General features: G+C 32.6%; 1 protein-coding gene across 1 annotated transcript in view; it reads right to left on the bottom strand.

Annotated features, from left to right (window-relative positions):
- CNTLN (centlein) overlaps nucleotides 1–18,425 on the bottom strand; it is a 313,542-nt gene that overhangs the window by 166,670 nt on the left and 128,447 nt on the right. Inside the window, exon 8 of the mRNA XM_043486610.1 lies at nucleotides 13,301–13,495. Coding sequence (XP_043342545.1) covers nucleotides 13,301–13,495 — 195 coding nt within the window. The remainder of the gene's footprint in view (nucleotides 1–13,300; nucleotides 13,496–18,425) is intronic.

Below are 18,425 nucleotides of genomic sequence, written 5' to 3'. Positions count from 1 at the left end.
TTTCATTAACTACATAAAAATTCTTATTCAGAGAAACATGTTGAACAATATCTAATATCCATCCACTTCTCTTTCAAACTCGAATTATATAAGGGAGAGAAAAATTATTTTGAACTTTTTCTTTCACTGTCTCAGCCTGAATTTCTTCAAAGTTGAATACAAATACTATCTTGATCAATCCTGAAAACATTTATTTGACAGCTGTATCCATATACTATATGCCATTCTAACACCTAATATATATGAAAAATATATAAATATGTTTTTATATATACATATATATTGCACAAGTTTAAGTATAATTAACAATATTGGTCTTAACCATCCCACTAAAGAATATAATGATCAAACTTAAGAAAACAACAAACTGCACTTTGTAATTAAATCAAAGCAGATTTAGGAAAGTCTAGGTCAGATTCTGAGAAATATCAACCAATATGAGAGACTAAAGGAACATATATAGTCCCCATACATATAAAATACATCACATTACAATTCTAAAATACAACTTATTTAAATTTATAGGTAAAATATTAATATTTATTGCAAAATGACTAAATAAATCTCTTTGAAAAACCACTTTATCAATAGTTATTATTTGTCATTTTTCTCTGTTAACAATCATAATTTCAAAGATAGGGTCCATACTCTAACCATTGCTTAGAATGAATCCATTCAAAACTATGCCAAAGAAAAAGGAAAAACATGTTTAACTAAACTTTAGGAGAAATATGGCTGAGCTATATATAATACAAATCATAAGCTAAAATTTATGTATATAAACTTCATGGCTGAAATACTGTCATGTCCCTTGATATTAATACTCCAGCAAAGTAATCTTGTTAATAGTAGGAGTAACCTGTTACACAAGAACACATGTATTAAAAAGAAGTAACAGTTCTGGTGGTGTAAAAAAAGGTGACATAGGAGAACCTAGCTTCTCTGTCTCCCCATGAAGATCAACTACCGAACAGCTCTCCATGAGCAAAAACAGCTCTGGGATGTCACTAGGGTACATTTAGTAAGTTTTAGCAACACAGTGGAACAACAACAAAAAACAGAATAATTACACAAGAAAAGGAAGAAAAGTTCATCTTGTCCACATCATTCCATATCCTATGTTGGCATTATTCAGCACCAAGAAGGAACTTCCAAGCTGGAAAAATTTCCTCTCACCAGGAAAAGAAGAGACACATGAACAACCAGCTTCAATGGCCTCTCGGGTCATTACACTAAGTCCAACTTCAGTTTCAACCTACCCAGACCAGCAAAGCTGAGACATATTGAGCCAGCTAGTAACAAGGAAGAAACACAGAAGCTACTTTTAACAAATAGGCATCAGAGGGATGAGTGGTTCACAGAGATCTGCTCTGCAGACAACCTTATCAGAGTTCACCACTGATGAAGCCAATGGCCACGATTCATCATGGATCCTTTCATATCTCATTAGTCTTTGTCCCACAGGTTTCTGAGTTAGCTGATGATAGCAGCCACCCCATTTGCACCACCATCCCAAACTCATGCTGAAGCCAGGAACCACACTGAAGCCATCCAAGTATAAGACACCAGTTGCATAAACCACACTTTGCCCACATCAGAACCTTGAGCACAACAGCCATCTTGGGCTTTTCCCGCTGCATGAGTAAAAGTAGCCAGCCTAGGCCAATTAGTGCCATCTTCGCACTCCCTCTGCCCTATTCCAGGTCACCAGTATCTCTCCTTGAAAGAAGATTTAGGGACTCATATGGTGCACTAGCTTTGAGCTGCTGCCCATGGAATGCACCTCTCTATCGCTTAACTAGTGGCCAGCGAGGTTTGTATCCACGGGTTCAACAGGACTGCAGCAAACAAGAAACAGGTTTTTTTTTTTTTCCATCTCTTATTTTGAGATTTATTGAAGTATAACTGATTTACTAAAAAACTACACATGTTTGTGATATATATGTATATATATGTCTCTCGTTAACTTTGGATATAGGCATTCACCCCAATACCATCACCATAATCAAGTTAATAAACATATCTATCACCTAGAAAAATGTCCTTGTATTTCACATGTGTTTGCATATGTGTCTATTTGTGTGTGGTAAGAACAAGAAACAGTTCTCAACTGGCTGTCCTTTGAGGGTTGAGTACAAAGGGAGCAGAAAAAAATGTCATTCTATCAGTCCTTCCCTGAAAGAGGTATCTTTGCATAATGTAAAAGCTGCTGGTTGACAGTCTGACTTTCAACCAGTGTGCATCTGGGTGCTGAGTGACAGTCTCCCCTATGGGACATTGACAGATCTTGGCACACTCTCAACTACTGGGAGCTACTAAGAATGAAGAAGTGTGTTTGGACAATCACAAAAGTTTGAGAGATAATCAAGAGCTAAGGTCAAGTGGAAGGATAAGTTTCATCTTCTACATGATTTCACCTCTGTCAAGAAGAGGTGGCTATTTTATCAAATGCATGGAAACTAACATAAAGAGTCATAAAAAGTGAAAAGAACAAGAAAACAAAAAAATGAGGTGTATGTTCCAAACAAAAGGACAATATAAAACCCCAGAAACAGACTATAGTGAAATGGAGATAAGTGATTTACCTGATAAAGACGTCAAAATAATGGCTGTAAAGATGTTCAACAAAGAAAACAATGCATAAGCAAAGGAAAAATTTCAACAAAGAAATAAAAAATACAAGAACTTACCAAACACATCAGAGCTAAAGAATACAACTGAACTGAAAAATACAGTAGAGGGGGGCAATGGATAACTACATGAAGTAAAATAAAGGATCAGCAAACTCAGAGACAGGAAATCAGAGGAGCAAAAGGAAAAAAAGGAATGAGAAAGAGTGAACATACCTTAAGGGGCTTAAGAGACACCACTAAGTGGGACAACACTCACACTACCGGAACCCCAGAAAGAGAAAAGAGGGGGAAAAGGGAAGAAAGATTATTTTAAGACATAATGACTGAAAAATTTCCTAACTTGGGGAAGGAAACAGACATCCAAATTCACTTCAAATTTAAAGATACACATGGACTGAATGTGAAGGGATAGAAAAAGATAATTCCATGCAAATGGAAACAAAAATGTATAGGAGGAGCTATACTTTATATTAGACAAAATAGACTTGAAGCCAAAGCCTGGAAAAAGAGAAAAGGAAGGTCATCATACAATAATAAAGGGGTCAATCCAACACAAAGATATAACACTTATTAGTATTTATACACCCAACATAGAAGGACCTAAATATGCAAGGGAAATAATGATAGATTTGAAGGGAGAAATAGACACCAACAGAACAACTGTATGAGATTCAATATCCTACTTTCAACAATGAATATATCATCAGACAAAAAGTCAAAGGGAAACACTGAACTTAAATGATACATTAGACAAAAGGAACCTTATACGTATGTACAGAAGGTTCCAGCCAAAAGCATAAGAAAACATATTCTTCTTAAGGACATGTGTAATATTCTCCAGGATAGATTCTATGTTAGGCCATAAAACAAGTCTTGATGAATTTTATAAGACTGAAATCATATTAAGCATCCTTTTCAATTGTAATGGTATAAAACAAGAAATTCTAAACAAAAAACTGGAAAATTAAAAAATATGTGGAGATTAAACATGATACTGAGCAGCCAATGATTAAAAAAGAAATCAAAATAAAAATTTTAAAATATCTTGAGACAAACACAAAAGGAAAGACAGTATACAAAAATGTATGGGATGCAGCAAAAGCAATCTTAAGGAAGTTCATAATGATAAACACCTATATTAAGAAAAAACAGCTCTAAAGAACATTCTAACTTTATATCTCAAAGAATAGAAAAAAGAACAACCTAAGCCCAAAGTTAGTGGAATGAAGAAAGAAAGATCAAAACAGAAACAAACGAAATAGAGATTTAAAGGACAACTAAGAAGATCAATGAAACAAAGAGCTGTTTCTTAAAAAACATAAACCAATTCATAAAACTTTGCTAGACTTAACAAGAAAAAAAGAGAACTCAAATAAGAAAATTAGAAGTGAAAGACAAGATGTTACAACTGACACCACAGAATACAAAGGATCATGAGAGACTACTTTGAACAATTTATACACCAAAGAAAAAAAGGATAACTCAGAAGGAACAGATAAATTCCTAGAAATATACAACTCTCCATGACTGAATTATGAAGAAATGGAACCTAAGAAAAACTTACAGAAATAGAGAACTGATAGGTAGTTGCCAGAGACTGGTGGCAGGGGCTGGGGATAAAGTGTGAGGTGATTAAAAAGTACAAACTTCAAATTCTAAGATAAATAAGTAATAAGGATACAACATACAGCATGGTGACTATAGTTAACAACATCCTATGTTTGTAAGTTGCTTAAGAGAGACTTTTTTTTTTTAACACCAAAAACATTTTGTATTGGGATAGAGCCAATTAACAATGTTGTTATAATATCAGATGAAGGATTTTCATAAAAAAAAATAAATTGTAACTGAGTGAGGTCACAGACGTTAACTAAACTTACTGTGGCAAACATTTTGACGTGAAATCAGTATGTTGTACACTTTGAACTAATACAATGTTATGTTATTTACATCTCAACGTGGAGAGGAAATTAAAATAAATAAAATCAGACAAAATAGACTTTGGACAAAAATTATCACTATAGATAAAGATGACATTTAAAAATAATATAATAAGATATTCTAATATATGAAGATATAAGATATTCCAATATATTCTAAATATAAGAAGAGATTCCAGTTATAAATATATATGCACTTAAAAGCAGAGCCCCAAAATGTGTCAAGCAAAAATGAACAGAACTGAAGAAAGAAAGAGACAAATAATAAAGGGTAGAACAACTAGACAGAAGATAAGCAAGAAAATGCAAGACTTGAAAAACACTGCAAGTCAAATAGATCTCACAGATAATCAGGACACTTCGTCCAACAAAAATAGGATATACATTCTATTCAAGAATTTAATAGATGAATACAACATCAGACTACTCATAACAGAGGAGAGAATGAATGAACTGAAGAAAGTTCAAGGTTGATGTAAAGAGAAAAAAAAAAAAAAAACCTTTGAAGATATTAAAGAGTCCTCAAAGATACAGAGCACATAACGGAATGGTCTAATATGAAACTGAAATCTGACAAGAACTGGAAAGAAAGAATATGTAGACATCACATTTGAAGAGATATTTAGCAAGAATTTTCCAAGAATTCAAAAAACCCTATAAAGGAAGAAAAAACTTTATAAACTTGAAAGCACAAAAAAATCAAAAACACCAGCACACATATTAAAACCACTGAAAACCAAAAATAGAGAAAACATGAAAAGGTCATCAGAGAATTGGAGTAGGAAACGGCAACCCACTCGAGCATTCTCACCTGGGAAATCCCATGGACAGAGAGGAGCCTGGTGGGCTACAGTCCATGGAGTAACAAAAGAGTCAAACACAACTTAGCAACTAAACAACAACAACATTCAGAGAATGGATACATTACTTTCAAATGAGAGAGAGCTGCCTTTTCAACTCAAAATATGGAAGGAAGAAGACAAGGAGTATCAACTTTAAAACAAAGAAAAAAAATTCTACAATTCTCAGTCAGTCAGTCAGTCCAGTAGCTCAGTCATGTCCGACTCTTTGCGACCCCAAGAATTGCAGCACACCAGGCCTCCCTGTCCATCACCAACTCCCGGAGTTTACTCAAACTCATGCCCATCGAGTCGGTGATGCCATCCAGCCATCTCATCCTCTGTCATCCCCTTCTCCTCCTGCCCCCAATCCCTCCCAGCTGAAAATACCAGTCAGAAATGAAGGCAAAAAGGCATTCTCTAATAAATATAAAATGAGGGAACTCCCTTTCAGCAGATCGTCACTTAAAAAAAAAAAGTAACTTAAAAAATGCTTAAGGCAAAAGATCCTAGGGGGAAACACAGAATTGTAGAAAAGAATGAAGAGCTTCCAAAGGGATAAAAATTCTCAGTGAATACTGATTTTTTAAATAATAATGTCTTGTAGAATAAGAATATATGTAGGATTAAAATATAAGATAACAACAGCAAAAATAGGAGAGACAAAGGAGTCAGAATGTATTAAGTTCCTTGCATTGTGTGAAAACCTAAATACACCCTTCAGTAAGTTAAGTAAGTTAGTTTAAATACACTCTAAAAAGTGAGTGACTGGGAAGTTCCATTTAGAGTAACAGCTGAGTAGATTTCTATCAGCTTAAATCTCCTGCATGAAACTATTTCAACTCCGAGCAAAATATAACAACTACCTGAAGGTAACAGAATGATCAAATACAGGAAGAATCTGGACAAGAACTGATACTGGAAAAATAGAATATTCTGAGTAAGTTTCCTATTTTTGTGAATTTTTATCCAAGAGAGGCTCATACCAGACATGATGTGGGGAGGCTAAAATTTCAATAGTAATTTTCAGTTTTACTGCCTTGAAGAAGCTCAGGACAAAGTTTGAGTCTACCACTGTAGCTAGAAAGAAGGGAAATTATAGAAGGGTGACAGTCAAAACTATGACTGATACCTGAGGTATTGACACATGGCAAAAACTCTAAGCAATCCAGATAAGATTAAAAGAATTTAAAAGCAATTTAAGTGTTTCCATCTGAAGGAAATCAGGGCTTGGCGCTTAACTTATTTAAATTCTGAGAGACAGAGAGGAAGGGAGGCAGCTGGAGGGAAGAAAGTTCAGAACTTATGAGTACTGTAACATGTCAGAAAGCAGAGTTTCTATAAAATATGTTACTATATACATTAAATAATCCAAAATTGTTAGACACAGACAAAACATTAATATATGACCTGTATTTAAAGCAAAGGAAAATCACCAAGTAATTAAATCCAAGAAGACCCAAAAGATATGATTAAAAATATAATGATTTTAAAGAATCTACTTTAACTATTATAATAGGGACCAAAAGAAAAAAAAGTGTGCTTGTAAGATTAAATAGGAAAACTTCACAGACACATATATAATATAGTAATGAATCAAATGAAAATTCTAGAACTGATATGTACAGTATTTATAGAATAATTCACAGAAAAGACCTATAGAAAAATTGGAGATAACAGAAATGTAGTTAACTTGAATAAATATTAATATAAATTAACTAAAGAACAAAGATTGGAAGATTTTAAAAAATGAAGAGAGACTCATCAGTCTTTGGGGTAATGTTGAAAAGTCTTACATAAGTAAAATGGGAATATTCAAAAGGAAAAGAGAGAGGTCATAAAAATGTTTGACAAAATAATGTCAAAAGTTTCCCCAGTTCAGTAAAAAAAAAATGTATTATTTACAGAAATCAAGAAGTTCATCAAATTGCAAGAAGGATGACCACAATGAAAATCATACTTGGGAACAACAGAGTTAAAATGCTTAATACCAAAGGTTAACTATTGAGGGGGAAAAAATCCAGACAAAACTGACACATAACATTTAACTGTTGGTAACAAGGGAAGAAATTCCCAGTTTCATTGTCAGAAACACTGGAGTCCAGAATACAGAAAAGTGACATTTTAAAACTACTTTTAAAAATATATATAAACAATCAATTAACCCAGAAAAATAGGAAGGAAATAGGAACAGAGGAACCAACAAACAGGACAAATGGGATACAAATGGTAGATGGTACACCTAAACACAACCATATAAATAATCATATTAAATTTCAATGCATTAACATTGCGATGAACAGGAAATTGCTAGAATGAATAGAAACAGGATCTAACTATGTAAACTTTAAATATTAAGACACCTATGGATGGAAATTTACAGAATGGGAAAAGGTATTAAAGTGAAAGTGAAATGGCTCAGTCCTGTCTGACTCTGTGACCCCATGGACTGCAGACTCTGTCCATGGGAAAAGATATACTACCATGGAAAATGTAACCATTAAAGAGACTGATTGATTAAATTAACATCATAAAATTTGATTTCAAGTCAACAGAGTATTATTATAGTTAAAAGTAACATTTTACAATAGCAAAGGGCTTAATTAATTCGAAAGACATGACAATTGTAAATACGTATGCCCCTAGTAAAACAGCTTCAAAATACATGAAGCAAATGTTGACAAAATTAAAGAGAAAAACAATCATACTGTAAGATTTTCTCTCAGCAACTGACAGAAAAGCTGATTTAAAACCTAAGGATAAAAATCACTAAGTACATAAGATCTGAACACTACCAACCACAATGACATAATTAATACTGATATTTAAGGGAAACTCAAGCCAATAGCTGCAAATCATGTATTATTTTCAGGTATCAACAGCATGTTCATCAAAACTATATGCTGGTACATACAACAATTCTCAATAAATTTCCAAATACAATAATACTATAGAGTACTATCTCTGACCATAATAGAAGTATATTTGAAGTGAATAAAAATAAGATATACAAGGAGAAAAACACATTATTTCAAAAGTAAAAAATATATCTCCTAATAACTAAAGGGGCAAAGAGAAAATCACAAGGGAAACTAGAAACATTTCACTGAACATTTGTTTGTAAAACTGACAAGCTAATACTAAGAGCAAGGATATACAGAGCATTCTTTAAAAAGAACAAAGTGACTTACACTACATTTCATGAGGTATAGAGACATATATTAGTGGGTATTTTCTGGACTCTGTTCTATCAATTATTTTGTCAATCTTCATGTGAACACCACACCTACCATCTTGATTTTTTAGCTTGTCTCAAAATTGGGTAGTATAAGTCCAACTTTATTTTTTATTATACTTGATTTTGTTCTTTTAGTTCCTTTGCATTTCCTCATAAATTCTATTCTTGGGTTGTACTTATCTAGAATATACAGCCTCCTGGAATTTTTATTGTGATTACATAATAGATCAATTTGGGGGAGAACTGATAGCTGTCCACTTATATATGTCTTATAATTTCACTCTGGTATTTTTGTACTTTTCACTGTACAGGTCTGGGGCACATTTTGTCAAATTCATCCTTAATTGTTACACAGGCTTTGATGTTATTATAAACGGTCTTCTTAAATTTCAATTTCTAATTATATGTCTCTAATATTTAGATATATAATTGAGTTTTGTAAATTGATGTTATATCTTGGAACACTGCTAAATTTACTTACTATTTCTAGGAGCTTCATCATAGACTCAGTAGGCTTTCTATACGGATGCTCAGGTTCTGTGAATAAAAAGAGTTTTACTTCCTTATTTCTAATTAGTATGATTTTATTTGTTTCTTGCCTTATTGTACTAGTTAGAATCTCCAGTGTAATGTTGAATATAATTGACTTGTTCCTTATGTAAGAAGGAAAGCATTCAGTATTTAATAAGAAAGAAATAGTCTTATACAAACTCTTCTAGTAAAGTGAAAAAGAGAACACTTTGTAATTCACATTAGGACACCAGCATCACCTTAATATCAAAATCTAACATGAAACATTCAAGAAAGGAAAAGCCCAATATCCCTCATAAATACAGATGCAAGAATCCTAACAAAAATATTAGCAAATTGAATCCGGCAATATGAAAATAATAAAACATTACAATGAAGTTGGGTTTATTTCAAAAGTACAAAACTGAATTAATAATTGAAAAACAATAAGTGTAATTAACCACCTAACAGAATACATAAGAAAAGCCTTAGCATCACTGTAAAGATGCACTGTAACACATGTATTCTATTGTTCACTGCAGCACTATTTACTACAGCTAGAACATGAAAGTAACCTAGATGTCCATCGACAGATGAATGGATAAAGAAGCTGTGGTACATATACACAATGGGATATTACTCAGCCATAAAAAGGAACACATTCGAGTCAGTTCTAATGAGGTGGATGAACCTAGAACCTATTATACAGAGTAAAGTGAGTCAGAAAGAGAAAGATAAATACTGTACTCTAACACATATATATGCAATCTAGAAAAATGGTACTGATGAATTTATTTATAGGGCAACAATGGAGAAACAGACATACAGAATAGACTTATGGACATGGGGAAGTGGGGGAGGGGAGGGTGAGATGTATAGAAAGAGTAACATGGAAACTTACATTACCATATGTAAAATAGGTAGCCAACAGGAATTTGCTGTGTGGCTCAGGAAACTCAAACAGGGGCTCTATATCAACCTAGAGGGCTGGGGTGGGGAGGGAGATGGGAGGGAGATTCGAAAGGGAGGGGAAATATGTATACCTATGGCTGATTCATGTTGAGGTTTGACAGAAAACAGCAAAATTCTGTAAAGCAATTATCCTTCAATAAAAAACAAATTAATTTTAAAAAAAAGATGCACTCTATACAATCAATACCTGTTCATGAAAAGCTTCCATCAAACCATGAAAGACAGGAACTTCCTAATGTGATAAAGGATATTTACAAAAAACCCATAGCATATAGAGTGTTTAAAGGTGAAATACTATTAAGTTTCAAAAATAAGCAAAACTAGATCAATGATGATAGCAGTAAAAACAGTGGTTATGCTGTAGGGGTTGCTACTTTTTATGAACATTATGGAGGTTTATTGAATATTGGTAATGTTCTATTTCTTGATCTGAATAGTATTATGTGGATGTGTTCAATTTGTGAAATGTCATTGAGTTATACACTAAAGGTTTGTACTTTACTATTTGTATATTACCCTTAAATAAAACTGTTTACAAAAAATCTCAGCAGTGTTTTCACGAAACTATAAATTAACCTTAAAGATATATTTAAGTGCTAAGTGCCAACATGGCCAAGACACTTGAAAGAATAGTAAGAAAGTAGATCTATCAAATATAAAGACTTACTATGAAGTTATGCTAATTAAGATGATGTAGCATTGTCTAAGAATACAGAGAAAACAGTCTAGAAAGAAAGTCTAAATAAAATAAAATAAAATATACAATGAAATTTAAAAAAATATAGGATATATGATAGAGGTAGCCCAACACTACACAGGAAAATAGGGGATCATCCAGTGGGTTGATCCACTATTACATGGGGAAAAATAAATAAATAAAATGCATCCTTACCTTAAACTATACATGAAACACAATTCCAAATGATTTATAAATTAAATGACATAAGTAAAGCTTTAAAACTTTTTGAAGAAAACAGAGATACAAATATTTCCGTATTTGGAGTAGGAAAGGATTTCTTAAATGAGCACTAACAATAAAATATTACTTTTTCTAAATTAAAATTAAGAATTTCTATTCATGTATGACATGTTAAAATTAAAAGACAAGGTACACACTAAGAGAAGACAGTTGCCACACATTTAACCTAGTAGAGATTAATATCAAAAACATTAAAAGAGTATTTAAAAATCAGTAAGAAAAAACCCAATAGAAGAATGAATAAAGGACAGAAATAGACACTTTGCAGAAGAGGGCACTCACTTGGCTAGTAATCACAAAAATACACTTTATCAGTGATAAATATATAATGATAAAAATAATATTATTTTATACGAATTCAGCAGCTGTCAACAAACTATTTCTGACAATACCAAGTGGTGAGGATGAAAATCAACCAAATACATTATTGGTACAAGTAAAATGGATGAAAAACACTTTGAAAAATAAGTGACCGGTATTTTGTGAAAGTAACATTTTCATACCCTAAACCTAGAATTTATATTCTGAGATATTTATTTCACAAAAATTCTGCATGTGTATGCTAAGAATCATGTACAAAAATGTCAACTGAAGCATTATTCATAATAGCAAAAAACTGGAAATAACCCTAATACTCATCTACAAATGAATGGCTAAGTAGTTATGATATAATCACAGAAAGTATTTTATAGAAGTAAAAATAAATGGACAGTTATACTAAGCATCATAGATGAATCTTAATACAGTGATAAGTAAAAATTGCCAAAACCCAATAAACAGCACAATTTAATACATTTTTATAAATGGCAAAACAGCCATATTCTACTTCCTCATAAAATTTTATGGAATAAAACTTTATAAAAAATAATCAAAATGATAAATAGTTCAGTAGTTACCTCTGGTGAGAGAATCAGGGTACCAGTAAAGCGTGAAGGATACAAGTAGATATAAGCTATCAGTAATTTCCTACCCTTGGATTAGTTGGTGGGACCAAGGGTAATAAAAAAAGTGACAATTAGATAAATTTAATAAATTAAAATAAATAAACCTCATGTAACATAATACTGTGTCATGATACAAATTTTATGACTGATCGAATTCTGTGCACCTGATGTCCGAAAAATAAAATATAATACAATACAAATTTAAAAAACGGCTTGTTAGCTAGACAAAATATGCTGGGTTGAAAAACTATTGTTAAAGGATCACCAATAAACTTTAAAGCTTCCAATTATATAATTGTGTTAATTTCTTTAAATTCTAAAATTAAAGAAATGCCAAGTGCATTAAATAAACTAACAGGAGTAAGATTTTTTAATAATACGTATTTAGAGCTGAAAGTTACCTTGAAAATTATCTGAAAGAGGTACTTCTGGATATTTTCTATATGACAAGCTCTGTGTTTGACATGCATTTTCTCATTAATCCTCACAAAACTCTATGACAAAGCATTAATATCAATATTTTATCTGCAAAAACACTTTGGCTAAAAGGGTTAAGAAATGTGTTCAAGTTCACAAAGCTCACAGGCAGAGCTACAATTTGATCCCAGGTTAATTTGAATCCTAAACCTGCTTATTTATCTGTACATTTGTACTACCTCACTTCATTGGACAGGAAATAGGTAGAAAAGTCAACTGATCTGCCCAAAATCATATATCAAGGTACTGACAGAATTGAGATTAAATGGTATTAACTCACTGGGAAGATCCTCTGGAGAAGGGAAAGGCTACCCACTCCAGTATTCTGGCCTGCAGAATTCCATGGACTGTATAGTCTATGGGGTTGCAAAGAGTTGGACACAACTGAGCAACTTTCACAGTACTCACTCACTCACCACACACCAGGAATTATGGCAAGTACTTCTATGAGACTTCCGGATTTTTATTCCCTTACCTCATTGAATAAAAAGTATCCAAATGGGCATGACCTATTAATTTCCTTTTCATTATCATATATCAGCCAAATGTTTCAACCCAATAACTCTACCAGATACACCCTGTATTTCTACATGAATCCACACCATATAAAATACTCATTTCTACAGTGTACGATAAAAGCACAATGTAAATCTGCCACATATATTCTAACATATGCAAATTTATTTAACTTTTGTGTTTCAGTCAATTGTAGTAAATACTTTAATATGATATTATACTGAAAAAACACTTTTAGAAAATGTCTCTCACCTGTTCTGAGCGGTCTGAATCACATTCTCGAGATAAAGGATAGAGTGCTTCTTGTGATTGCTGAAGCTTTTCTTTTAATTTAGCATTTTCTTGCTCTTTTTGAAATAGCTGATCCTGAAGAGTAACAACACTTTGTCGGAGCATAGCTTCACTTGATTTTGTGGTTTCAAAACAAATATGTAATTCATTGTAAAGCTGTTTTTAAAAAAATATCCAAATTTATAAATAATCAATAAATACATCTATATATATACAAACATATTCATACATGTCTATATACAACATACTCCTTGCCCTCAAGTTAATAGTCTAAGAGGAAAAGCAATGTATAAACAAATGGGAAACCAAATGATATACCCACATGCCAATATTAAATTCCAACTGATGTTAAAAAGACAGTATATTTTACTAGCCAGTTGTAATATAGGCATGTAAACATTTTAATCTAGCTATATTAATCTTCATGACAAAGAATGCAATTGAACTGAGCCGTAATGATATCACAGAAACTGAGAGAAAACAAGTCATTTTAAAGATAGAATAAATGCTAAAAAAAAAAAATTATGTCCAGTGGTAGGAAGGAACAGAAAAGGAACATAAGTTATATTAGCCTAACTGGACTCAAAATATACATTTGAAAGAAAAAAAACAAACTTTCATTGAGAGTTCATTAAAGTTGACTGATATATTCCCATTTAGTAAAACTAGCATCTACTGCTAAAGTAGAGGAGGAGCAGTAGAAGGAATAGTAGGAGACAAAGCCAGCCAATGAGATTGTAGATGGAATGCAAAGACTCTTGAATGCCAGATTAAGGAAGATGGATTTGTTCCTGTAGAAAACAGGAAATCACTGAAGACCTTGATCAGAGTGATAAAAATAGAATCAGTGTTCCAAAGTGATGACAGATAGTTTTAAAATTTTTTAATTCAAGGCAACATGAATTAAATAAATTTATATTGAGGGTTTCTTAAGACTGTGAGACAGTATAAGGTATATACCTGGTGGCAAAGAGTCATACATGGTAAACCATGGTATTCCTCCAATACATACGAACTTACTTGGTGATGAAAATCCTAACTTATAATTGTGATTTAATGATATATAATTCAATTTGTAGTAGCTGATTCTGACTTTTTCAAAATCTGTGTGTGTGTATATATATATATACACACACGTATACACATATTTTGTTGATGACACTGGGAATGTGACCCAAAAATTATATCTGCTTTAAAATAAAAAAATAGGGCTAATAGTGAGTCAATGAGGTTATAACAAAAGCAAAACCCCCAAAGACAGAATTTCAAAATTATGTTAATACAATAGGTTTTTAGGTTTGCTTATCCAGTTGAAGACAGGGAGAATCTTAGACTAGTTGGCCTTGCTTCATGTGAAGAAATTTAACTACAGAAAAGTCGGCAGAATATTTTGTTTGTATGCAATAGTTTACTTTTTTAAGTTTAAAAGAAAAATTTGTGAAATCTTTCTTTAAATGCTTTTCTTCAGATATATACTTTGTCATAAAAATAAGACCCTCTAAATCACTCCTCTGATATACAATTAGTTCAATATACTTTTTATTTTCTGTAAAGATTATACCTCTATATCAATAAAAATACTTTAAACAACCCATTTCACATTACAGTCAGTCTAAAATAATTTTTATAAAGAAAGGGTTGTCTTTATGATTTACAAAGTATTGCAGGATAGAAATTTGTACTTTCACTCCCAATTACCTTTATACCAGGGAATATGTCCAATGTCCTTTCCACAATTGATACCACCGGATATTCTAGAAGGGAAGAAAGAGTAGGAACCTGACAGCTTTGTGGAATGATGGAGGGATTAGATTGGGCCTTACTGTGACCTACCTGTGCTGTGTTGCTGCTTCCATGATTGAGTTCAGGGTAGAAAAGAAAAAAGCAAAATCTAAAGACAAGAATTAAGTTGACCAGAAAGAACTGAAGCTAGGATGAATGCCCAATAGCATAGAGAGTCACTTATTCAGTTAAAGATTATTTAACCCCTTTCCCTTTTATTTCTATGCTTTACCAATACTAACCAGTTTTTACCTAATCAGCACAACTTTTTGGAGGAAAATAACAGGACATAATATTACTTTAAAACATACAGTTTTCAAATTATATCTCAGTAAATAAGAATCTACAGATTTCAAATATTTAAGAATCTCAGCAACATCAGTTAGGATTGGCAACAGTTTCCATCCCATTGCCCAAGGTGCAGGCATACTGATGGTATGTCATCAGGAAGGAGGACCAATTTACTTGCCAATTGTAAATGTGGCGTACTCTGCTCTTGCGTTCATGACTTAGGACATTCCTTCACAGATGTAAGGCTCCTAGGCCTATTCCTTCATGGGAAAAAGCTCTATCTTCATGTCTCTTGTCTCTTCTCTCCTTTCTTGCTTCCACAAAATTGAAGACTAACAGCTCTCCTCTTGTGTTTGCTATTTGGCTCTCTCAGCCATTAAATTTACACAGTTGTACTTCCTATTCAGAAGCTGCCCTGGCTTGATCTCATATGACTGGGTGGGTTACTCTAGACACAAAGGCAAGCTCTACATTCTCTGAAAATATCCATCCTTCCAAGCAGCAGGTGAAGAAAGGAAAAAAAAAAAAAAAAAAACTTTTAAGAACCTGAAACAGATGATCTAGACCAGCCTTACTCCATGAATTGGGACAAACTCTATTATTCCCTAATTCTTACTCAAAATACACATCTCCTACTTGCCGTTTTCTTGATGGCACTTCACTTGTTTAACAGCAAAAAGATGACTCAGCTCTGGAGTTTGAGTAGACAGCCATTTTTAATTCTACTCTCCAGACCACCAGTAAACGTGGCCAGAAAAGCCTTCAAGGAGGCTATTTTTATTTCTAAAGCGTTTTTGGCAACAAAGCCTCAGGATGACAGAATGTTTGTTTCTCTAGGAGATCCTGCAGAAAGGCAAGGTTTAGGATGTTTTGGTCCCATTGTTAGACACCATCTTACTCTCAAACCATTAATAACAGCAGAGTGAGTCAAAAAACTGTTCTCAAGTGAGTAAATTAGCTAACACAAAAAAATGCATTCATCCGCATAGGTTTTGGAATCCTGATAGGCATCCTTTTTCTCTATTAGCAATCACAATCACTTTCAGAAGTTTCCAGAGACACACTTTTCTCTATAATACTTTCCTCTAATAGTCCAAAAAGCTGGAATAGATCAGAATCTTTGGGAAGTTTCTGGCCTATAAATATTTAATCATAGATTCCCATATGTACTTTAGAAGTATCAATCATTATAATACATAACAATTTACTGCACTTACTGTTCTTCACATTCTTTTTTGTTGAAGAAGTTAAAGTGAAAAAACATTAACAGGATCACCAGAGGACATAAAGCAAGTTGCCTCCAGAGATAGCACCCCACACCCCAAGCCCTTTAATTTTCAGGGGCTTAGACTGAAGTACTCATCCTCTCATATTTTTATTAATGTTGAGGAACAAGATGATGTATTATTTACCTTAAAAATTTTGGAAATGTATAAGCTTTGGGACCCAATGATCAAATTTCAAAAATAGTTTCCACATTATTGAGTAAGTATACTATTTGCTATTCTTACTGAGACAGTAAATTTTACAAGTGAAAACTATATCTGTTTATAGCACAAAATGAGAAGAAAAGAATCTTATTTAACATGCAGTTTAATCTAAAAGTGTATATAACCTAACTCTTTATCTTCCTGGACTGATATTAGCTCATTACTCGTGTCATGTAATTATCATTAAACAGAATAAAAACTGATAAAATACATACTTAGTACCTCCAAACATGTTAGATAATCAAGAAGATGAAAATGCTGATACAATTTTCATCTATATTTAAATCACACACACACACACATATATATATATAGATGACATGCAAAGGCAGGAAAACTATTAAAACTTATATAAAGGGTTACAGCATGCTCAAAGGAAGAAAACATACTAGCTTATTTTTATTTCTCTTGATGGGTATGCTCTTCTAGGGAAGCCCCCAAATTATGTGTCAGGTAATTCTGTGTATAAGACTAACGATTTGTTATGGAGACCTCGTGAAAAACCTTTTCCCTGGGCTCAAAAATTTTTTTCTTTTCTCTTCTAACTTTTGTCTCCCTTTCACATTCCATTTATCCTATCACTGAAGGCAATTGTTTTCTCAGATAATAAAATAAATACTATGATATAAATCACCTTAATAAGTGAGAAAAAAGGAAGGGAAATGAGAGGGGTAAAAGACAGAAAGGAGAATTAAGAGAACAGAGGAAACAGCAAAGCTCCATTAGAAACAGAAATTTAAGAAGACACAACTCTTAAAGAAGTAAACTTAGGAGAAACTGGAGATAAAATATTAATGTAGTATTTTTTTGAATTCAACTCACCTGAGTCTTACAGCTAGGTCCAATTAATTTATGTGAAAACATATTTACAAATCTCAATTTGTAAGTAAACAATTTCCTTTCATTGTTGTATGAACTACTTGATTACTCAAATTTATTGAAAAAAATCTAGAAAACTACATGTGGAAAAGAAATAAAGACAAGTATTAAGTAAAATGTTCTAGGATCAGAATGAAAGTTTGATGTAAATGAACACTGGAAGTCTGAAAAGTAGCATACTGTTTATTCATGATAAATAAAATAATGTGATCATTCCCAAATTTATAAATCCTTAACTCCATAGCTGAAATATTTTCGGGGTGGGGGGACCAAGTCTAATAAAAAAAAATCTGCAGGTCCAAAAGTTTAAAGCTGCAATGCTGTAGCAAAGTGGAGAAAATTAAATTTGTACACTCAGGAGAAACACTTGCTAAAGAATAATGGTAAGGGCTCTTTTTACAGAGGATGGTAATAGGCTAGGCTCCCCTTTCATTAAAAAGAATGCAATGGAATTTTTTTGAATAACATTTAACTTAGATATCAAGACAAATTCTCCAACATTAAAAGATATTAATCACTGAAAGAATTTTTAGTAGAATGAATAATGCAAGCTTATAAAATCTATTACAGATGCTTTAAGGACAAAACCACATTATTCTATGTATAACTGAATATTCTATAGGCTTTATAATACAGTTTAACAT

This window comes from Cervus canadensis, chromosome 14 (genome assembly GCF_019320065.1).
Source record: "Cervus canadensis isolate Bull #8, Minnesota chromosome 14, ASM1932006v1, whole genome shotgun sequence".
Classification (NCBI taxonomy): domain Eukaryota; kingdom Metazoa; phylum Chordata; class Mammalia; order Artiodactyla; family Cervidae; genus Cervus; species Cervus canadensis.
The sequence above is the reverse complement of the archived record's forward strand: the minus strand, read 5'-3'. Positions and strand labels throughout refer to the sequence as shown.